General features: G+C 51.0%; 1 protein-coding gene across 1 annotated transcript; it reads left to right on the top strand.

The window, feature by feature from the left end:
• The first annotated feature begins 620 nt into the window (after positions 1-620).
• LOC123120715 (F-box protein SKIP19-like) lies at positions 621-7,390 on the top strand. The gene is made up of 3 exons (XM_044540703.1): positions 621-916; positions 6,227-6,643; positions 6,925-7,390. Exons 1-3 carry the CDS (start codon positions 621-623, stop codon positions 7,388-7,390), a joined length of 1,179 nt encoding a protein of 392 aa, XP_044396638.1.
• The last annotated feature ends 1,347 nt before the right edge of the window (positions 7,391-8,737 follow it).

Raw genomic sequence — 8,737 nt, 5'->3', positions numbered from 1 at the left:
TTTCGAGGTGCCACCTATGGTTCCACCATTTGTGTTGGCTCGGTTCAATGTTGCAGCTCATGTTGCTGCTCAAAAGGCATCCACAAAGGAGAAGAAGGATGGCAGGAGGAACTCCATGAAATAGCAGCTTTTGTGCTTAACAAGATGTGTGAGATCATAGCTATTGGGTTTAGGATTGATAGGGGCTTCAAGGAGGTGCACTTGAACGTTGTTGCAAAGCAGGTGTTTGAGTTTTGTGGATAGGATGCCACCTCGATCCAGATCTACAAGCATTTCAGGAAGTGGAGGGCGAGGTGGATCACCGCGTCCAAGCTCAGAGACCTGAGTGGTGCTCCATGGGATGAGGACACCTGCTCGATCCTTTTGGAGGCAAAGGACTACCAAGGCCACATCGCAGTTAGGTCAAAAACCATGATATTCTAACTAACCAGTTGTTTAAGCCTATGATCCATTGCCATTCTAATTAACCACTCTTCCCTGTTTCTTTCTTAGGCTCACCCCAAGGACACAAAGTTCGTCAAGACACCTATCCAAAACTACCACCAGATGCAGTAGATCTTCTCCTTCGGGCCGGCATCTAGCAAGCATGCATGGGCTTGGGTCAAACACTAGGCTCGTCGATGGCCGAGTATCCAGACACCCAGAAGTCAGACACCATCAACGTTAATGCTCCTGACAAGGATGGTGAGCACGTTCCGGAGCTTGATAGGAAGAGGAAGAGGGGATCCTTTATGGAGGATGAGCTTACCGTCTTCAGCGGCATGATTCAGGCAATGACGGAGGTGGCCACTTCCATCAGGGAGAGCAAACCGGTCGATCTCCACCCCGACCTCTATGGCGGCATCATGGACCAAGGTGGCTTCAGCCCAGAGGCTCTCATAGCGGCTCTCAGCGAGCAACTGGACAACAAAGCCAGGTGTTGGGTATATATGCTGCCATGGGAGATGCCCACAGGGTGCTCTGGCTGAGGACGTGGCTGGGCAATCACTACTAGTAGTGTTGCTTCTGCTGGTGGTGATGGCGTTCATGATCCTCGATAGCGATGGCGGTGGCGACAAGGATGGCAATGACGATGGTGACATATATTTTGTGTAGATAGGGCATGAAAACTATCTGATGGTCTGCATATTTTGGTGAGGTGGTATATACTAACCCCTCATGGTGATCCTCACGGTGATCACGAACTTGCGATGGTAGGATTACGCCATATTTTAGATGTGGTGGTAGGATGACACCATAATAGTAGTGCTAGGTTAAACTTGCTATGTCATATGATCATGCATGCTTACTATTGCTCTTCTGCTCCATTGCCTGCTGCTTGTCTTCTACATATTGCTTCATGCTTGAACTGTTGCTCTTGTGTACTGCTAGGAGAAGTGGTATGCGGTTTTCATTAGGAGGGCTCCAGGGGTTTACAATTGATGGGAAGCTTGCAATGAACAATTGTCAGGGTATAACAACAGCAGCCACAAAGGGTTTAAGAGTAGGCAGGCGGCAGAAGATGCTTACTCCAAGTTTGTGTGAAAGCAGGCATGCAACAGAGTTGAAGTTGGGAAGGTGGATCGTCAGTTTGGGCTGAAGAACATCATCATCTTCGTCCACTTTATCGTCATTGCAGTGTTGTGGCATTGGTGTGCTAGGCGTGATCATGTGTAAGGTGTAGTAGTAGTGGGTAAGCTCACCAAGTAGGGTACAAGGTGAGCCCAACTCTATGCTCGTATGCAACCAAAAAACGTGCACTCGTATGAGCACAGACAATGCGAGCAACCAAACACAATGCGTAGAGGTGTTGCTATGATGAAGGGAGATAATATGCAAGCAATCAATCAACATGTAGATGATGATTTTTTTGCCTGCATATGGTCAACCAAGCCTAGTGGGACAAGCATGCAAAGCGGCAAAAAACGATGTGAGGAACCAAACACATACTATATGTTTTTGTGTGTGTTCTACATGTATGTTTTGTGTGCACTGATGTGTGCTCCAATGAATGCACGCCTGTGTGTTTTCGTGTGCATGTCCATGCGTGGGCGTGCATTCATGTATACATTCGTCCGTGCAGGGGCGGAGCTAGGATTGGGCCAAGCCCCAGGCCTGCTACATTGCCGCTACAGTGCCCAAGATGCTACAGTGCATGCAATATTCATTCTTCACGCCACGGGCCAACACTACTAGGAAATACCTTATAGATAGAGGATTAACAGTAGTGTGGGGTTGACGAGCTGCGCTACTATTATTTAGCAGTAGTGCGGGCACATTGCACGTGCTGCAGGTGGCTTTTAGTAGTAGCAAGGGCATGCCGAACACGCGCTACTACTATGTGTGGGTGGCCGCGCCCCCATGGGCTGGCCATAGCAGCAACGCGTGTCAAGGACCTATGCTACTGCTAAACACGTTAGCAGTAGCGCGAGCCCACGGTCCGTGCTGCTACTGTGGTCAGCCCGGGCCCAGCTGCCCGTCCCCACTTAGAAGTAGCGTTGGGCTTGCACCGGCGCTACAGCTAATGTGTTTAGTAGTAGCATTGGGCCGCAACCCGCGCTGCTATTAAGCCAGCCTTATCCTCTGTCCCACATAGGTCATATCTCATTTAGATGCACATGCAAGCCATTCACATCATCAAGAATATGCAATCAATCAATTTTCCACATTCCAATGCATGCACGCCATCCACATCATCAGGCGACCAAGCCACCATTAGACTTTTCACTTTCCACTTTCTACATATGCAAGTCCTCCACATCATTAGTTTTTTTTATTTTCAAAAATAAATAAACTTGAATGTCACGAGACGAAAAGACTAGCCTGATACCTACCCAGTAAGATAGGGGAAAAGCTTACCATCAATCAACCGATCAGGGGTGCACGTCCGCCGGCTCCGTGTTCGTCAGATTGAATGTTGATCAGATGGTTAAGAGCATCCCCACGTCCGCGTCCGTTTCCTGAAGCTAGGCAACTGCATCGTCTTCTTCCCCGCGATTCTAATCACTTTCTCTTGCATCTCTTTTCTTCTGCGACATATCAGGCAGGCGTTGGAAAACCGGTTGTCACCGCCGCTCACACTAGGCAGCCGGCCGTCCCGCCGCTCACAGCTCTCTTGCCCCTGCATCTAGATTGGGATCGCCGACCACCCACCGTCGTCAGCGACAATTCCTGAGATCCGCGCGGTTCGGTCATCGCTCCAGCGGCACGCGTCGAGTGCACGACCTCTCCGTCGGCAGCAGCAGTATCCAAGGAGCCCTCCTTGCTGGATCCGTCCCAGCCCATGCGCAGCATGTTTACAAGCTTTGCAACGTTGTCAATGCTTCTAAAACAAAGCTCTTGTTGCAATAGTCAATCATGTTTCTGAAACAAAAGTTCTTGTTGCAGAGCTGGATCATATGCGGAGCTGCTTTGCAATGTCACCAATGTTTCTTAAACAAATCTTGTTGCAACGGTTAGGGATGTGTTTATGAAACAAATCTCTTGTTTCAATAGCAGCGATGTGTTTCTGAAACAATGTTCTTGTTGCAATAGTCACCGTTATTTTCTAAACAACACTCTTGTTGCAAAGAGGGATCATGCGCTGGACTATGCTGGGCAAGTTAGATCAAACGGCTCGCGAGGCGGCAGATCTTTTAAAAAGATCCGCTGGCTGACGCGTAGCATGCCCCATAAGATAGGGGACCTCCCAACGCGCGTCGTCCCCCAGGGGCGACATGGGCAGACCGCATATGTGCTGCCGCCGGCTGCCCTTTCCTTCGCCCCATCCCTTGCTGTCTGACGATTATCCCCGTCAGGCGAAGCCTCGGCATGGGCGGCGGGGGCGGGGTCACTCCCTTCTCCTTCCCCTTCCTCCCTCACCCATCTTCTCTTCTCGAACCCACTCAGGAGGCCGTCGGCCTGGAGTTTGTTGTCTGCGGCTAGGTCGTCTCACGTCTTCCTCGCCCCACCCGTGGTGCAGGGCCACCATCCCTCAAGCGCACCTCTGCCCAGATCTGGCTAGAGGTCAGGGTCGTTGACCAGAGAGGGTATAGGCTGCGGCCAGGGGGCTGCGATCTTCTCGTCTCTGCTCCAGGGATGGGTCTCCCTCATCGGTGCTGCCAGTCCAGGGGGATGGGGGCTTGCTGGCAGCGCACCGGGGTGTTGGTTAGATCTAACCAAGACCAAGGGTGGTGTCGTTCAGGAGGCTCGGTTGGTGTCGTCGCGTCTCTCTCCAGTGGCCAATACTCTTTGAAGACCGGCGGTTGTGCAGGGGTTTGGGAACTCGGATGTCGGGGTGACGATCCACCTTGATGGCTTTTCTCAGTAGGCGTCTTGGTGGCGATGATGGAGGCATCTTTTGGTCGTGTTGGCGGCAGAAGATGTAGCATTGGGTGATCCTGGTGTCAGTGGTGCCTCAGCGGTGGCGATTCCCAGATCATGCTTTGGTGATGACATGCCTTCCGTCGGGGTGGGCAGGTGCTCCGGACTCCTCGGTGTGGCGTGGGTGAGAGGTGTCGGGTGAAAGCCTTGTGCTCCAACGCCAGCGACGGGATGCCTGTGGGTGGCGTGTCCCTCTTGGGGGTGTCGTTGTGGCCATCTTCTCGCGTCGGGGCCCCGAGTGAAAACCCTTGACCACCTTGTCGGTCATGGCGTGTGCCGCGCCATCATCCATGGACATTTCCAGATCCTAGCTTGAAGCTCCCTCAGCTCTTGCAGGGGCGGATTCACTTGAGTGCTATTATTTCAGACAGGTCCTTGTTGGTTCCACTCACGGTCCTTGTTTTCCATAGGCAGGCTCGGGCTCCACGATCCGGAGGAGTGGGGGATCCTCTCTGACGGCAATTCTTGGTTTCAACCTCTCTTTTTTTTAAATAAAAGTAAAAATAAGCCATTTGAGATTCCAGATCTTGGGTGCTCTGGTAGGCTACTTGGCTAACTACGACCAGACCATGATAAAATGGAATACTATCTCCGTCCTGATTTTGTGACAAATTTTGACTTTAGATTTAACAAAAAAATATTAGCGCATGTCACAAAAATAGCATCATTGAAAACTATGTACAAATACGAATCCAAGAATATAATTTTTGCTTACATGCATTCTTATTTTTTTTTTGTTAAAATTATGATTAAAATTTAAAACAAAATGCAAAGGAGACTAATAAAGCAAGACAGAGGTAGTACAACCGCTAGAGGGCTGAAAACCGTCCAGTTTCCCGCTGAACTCGTTCATCAATGTAGCACTCCTGGGCTGGACAAAAGACCAACTCGCTCGTGTCGTCTCCCCCGCGGGCGACACGGGAGAAACCCTAGCCGCCACACCAACTCCCCCTCCTAGATCTGCCCTTCCCTCGCCGCCGCCGGCAAGCGCCGCCGGGCAAAGCCCGCGCGGCGTCGGCGGCGGCGAGGCCTTCCAATTTTTCCTCTCGCGAGGTCAGGGCACTGCGGGGCCGCCTGGCTGAGGAGAGGCGTGGGGGCATCGCGTTATCCGGCGTCGCGTTCCCTCTTGAGAGCATCGTCCTGGAGGTGGATCCGGTCAGAGGGACCTGTGGCTCGTGTGGACGTGTGTATTGTTTGCCGAAAGTCGACGTTTGTATGGTTTTTGGGTCCGGTTTCCTCATAAACTGGATCAATCTTCTTCTCCTGTTCAATGAATTTAGCAATAATGCTAACATTCAAAAAAAAAAAGTTTGTGCAAAGTAGCCCTTTCATATTCTCCAACCAACGATGGTTCACATCCCTGACTGAATATGAGCCGTGTGCTGCTCCAACTTCTAGCTCTCACCGAGCCATTATGAATCGGGACGTTTGCATGTCACCGTGTGCCTTGCGGCCCGAATTCAAATTTAAACATCACAAAAAAATCTAAAAAAAATCATGCATGTTCACCGCATATATTAAGATAACCCCTAAAAATTTAGGTCAAAATTCGAAATTTGAATTCGGGCCGCAAGGCACACGGTGACATGCAATGCATGTCACCTGATCTCTGTCCTACGAATCGACGGTCAACTATCTCCTCCTCGTCCGGCCGCTCTGTTTTTAACAAGTGCATCGGAAACTAGCAGGAAATTAACAAGGGAAACCAAAGGTTTGGTGCCGGCCTTTATACATCGAACAGCGCCGATTCATTCGCCCCTACTGGCTGCTGCTCTGCCGACGCAAGACGCCGTCCATCGTCGAGGTTCTTCAGACCCATCAGCAATCTCTGTTTTCAGGTGTTTACACTATCTAGTAGCTCTTTGACACCAATCTCTGTTTTCAGGTATTCAAGGGGAATGGAGCTGCAGCCAGACGCCCCGCCGGCGCCGGTGCCATCCGACAGGGATTGGTCGGAGATGCCACTGGATGCGCTTACTTTGGTCTTTGCTGGGCTCGGCGCCGTCGAGGTTCTCATGGGCGCGGGCCTTGTGTGCCACTCGTGGCTTGAGGCAGCCAAGGCGCCTGAACTCTGGCGTAAGGTGGACATGGGGCGGGGTCCGCGTGACAAGGAGGTGTTGGAGAAGAAGACGGGCATTTCTTGGTGGGGGGACGGAGATTTTGATTTTGACTACTCATGCTACAACATAAAAGACATGTCCGCAATGGCGAAGGTGGCCGTGGACCGATCCAACGGAAAGCTGGAGGTGTTTGTGGGGGAAACATTTGTTACTGATGAAATACTCAATTATATTGGGGCCAGGTACAATCTTATTTCCAGATTAAGAATGTTAGATTTGTTTTGAACTGCCGAGTGCCGACGTGGCTCTAACAGTGCAGAACAAAGAATCCTCGATCAGTTGCTACAGAACAAACTTCATCTCGTTTCCTTGTTTCCATTTAGCTAGCATTTGCCCCCCAACGTCTGAACAAGAACCCTTAACTGGTTGCTGCTATTTTTCTTAATAGAATTGTAATCTTCTAATCACCTTGAAGCTGAAAGGCAGTAAGATATCTCATTTTCTTGTCTCATCTACTTTGCAGGTCGCCCCTTCTGAAGGGGCTTGCCCTCTCGACATGTCACGAAGTAACAAGAGAAGGATTCACCCATCTGGTAAACAAGTCCCCTCTGCTAGAAGACATTGAGCTTTCGGGTTGTATAGGTGTCGGTGGCGACGCATTGGTGGCCGCTGGCAGGGCATGCCTGCGGTTGCGACGCCTTGGCCTCGCCTGTATTAGAATCATGAACGAGGAACTCATGGCGATCGTCGATGGTTGCCCATGCCTGGAGCATCTCTCGGTGGTCAATTGCTACGGCATATGTGTTGACGACGCCCTGATAGCGAAGTGTGCCACTGTCAAGACGCTAGAGCTTCCGACTTCCCAGGATTACCATTATGATTCAGATGAGTATGATGATCACGAGTCTGGGGCCGCTTCCAACCGTAGCTGGATGTCCGAGGACTATGCTTATAATGATCATGACTCGGACTATGATTATGAGTACTAAGTGTGATGATTCGATGATTTTGATCGGTTGCAAGTCAGGTGGACTAAATACAAAAACCAAAAATATGATTCGATGATTCTCTGCTCATTCCATATCTTCTCTTATATTATGTACTAGCTGAATGCCCGTGCGTTGCCACGGAACAACAGACTTATGTATGGAACACAATGTGTACATCACATGCGGTGGATGACTATGTTGTGATAAATAGTTCTGGTCTATCTCCCACTTTCCTCTTATTATCTTTCTCCTAACATGCATCTCAATTTCCACCCTCACCAAAAATATGTACTTTCAGCCCCACAAATGTCTTCTTCTGCCCCCACGACATTCAATTTGCACCGTTTGGCTGCACATGTGATCTTTAAGAACAAGGCAAGTGTATAGCATCACCAACGTTAGTCATCTGCATTAGGCACTCGGGACAATAGTACAATCGGCTTCTCCGACGAAATTTGCTTGGGTCTAGGTGTTACTTTGCTATATTGGCAAGTTTCATCTCTGAAGCGAATTCTAGGCTTCCTCTTGTGCAACACAAGTACTACAATTGAGATGCAAAAGTTTAAGACGTATTTCTTGCACAAATCCTCTGTCCAAATCATGTAGTTTCATATTTTCAATTGACAAAATCTGCATTACATTGCAATGGCCAAGCAATACTGTATCAGAATAGCGTCACCAATGGTAGAACCAGACACTAAAGTTGATAGCATGAGATCTATCAGCATAAAAAAAATATTGTTCTACTCCACACACAATATAGTAACTACTTACGTGATAGTCTTGTTCCTGTGCCCGCCCCCCTCGCGTCGCCCCCCTCACGGGCGACTCGAGGGGATCCAACCGCCGCCGCATGCGACTCCTCCCCTCTGCCGCCGCAGGTGGTCGGCGCTGGGCTAAGCCCGTGCGTGCGACGCGGTGGCGAAGGCCTCTCCCCTCTCCCCCGGATCCATGGGTGGCGCGGGCGCCCAGATCCGCGGAGGTGCGGCCCCCATTTCGGCCCACGGCAGCGCCTGTGGTGGTGCCGATGGGAATCGGCCGACTGCATAGGGGGCGCCGGTGGCCGGGGCGGCGACCCCATGGCTGGGTGGCGGCGCGCCCGTTGGTCCGACCGGTTTCCCGGATTTGGTGACTATCGGACAACGCGGGGGGTGGCGGCGGCCTGGCATGGCCGGCGATCTGGACACGGTGGTGCCGCCGGCTCGCTGGTCTGCCGGAGCTCCAGGGGCATCATCATCTCCGACTCGATCTGCTCCGATTCGTGCTAGCTCCGGTATAGGAGACTGTTGTCATCTCCCGGTGCTGGCTGCATGGATCTGGAGGCGGCGGCTGGATCCTTTTGGTCTA

Source organism: Triticum aestivum, chromosome 5D (genome assembly GCF_018294505.1).
Source record: "Triticum aestivum cultivar Chinese Spring chromosome 5D, IWGSC CS RefSeq v2.1, whole genome shotgun sequence".
Classification (NCBI taxonomy): Eukaryota; Viridiplantae; Streptophyta; class Magnoliopsida; order Poales; family Poaceae; genus Triticum; species Triticum aestivum.
The sequence above is the reverse complement of the archived record's forward strand: the minus strand, read 5'-3'. Positions and strand labels throughout refer to the sequence as shown.

Coding starts and splice junctions, on each gene's coding strand:
- LOC123120715 (XM_044540703.1), top strand. CDS start 621: ATGGCCGAGTATCCAGACACCCAGAAGTCAGACACCATCAACGTTAAT. Junction 917..6,226: donor CAACTGGACAACAAAGCCAG/GTGTTGGGTATA, acceptor CTCTGTTTTCAG/GTATTCAAGGGGAATGGAGC. Junction 6,644..6,924: donor CTCAATTATATTGGGGCCAG/GTACAATCTTAT, acceptor TCTACTTTGCAG/GTCGCCCCTTCTGAAGGGGC.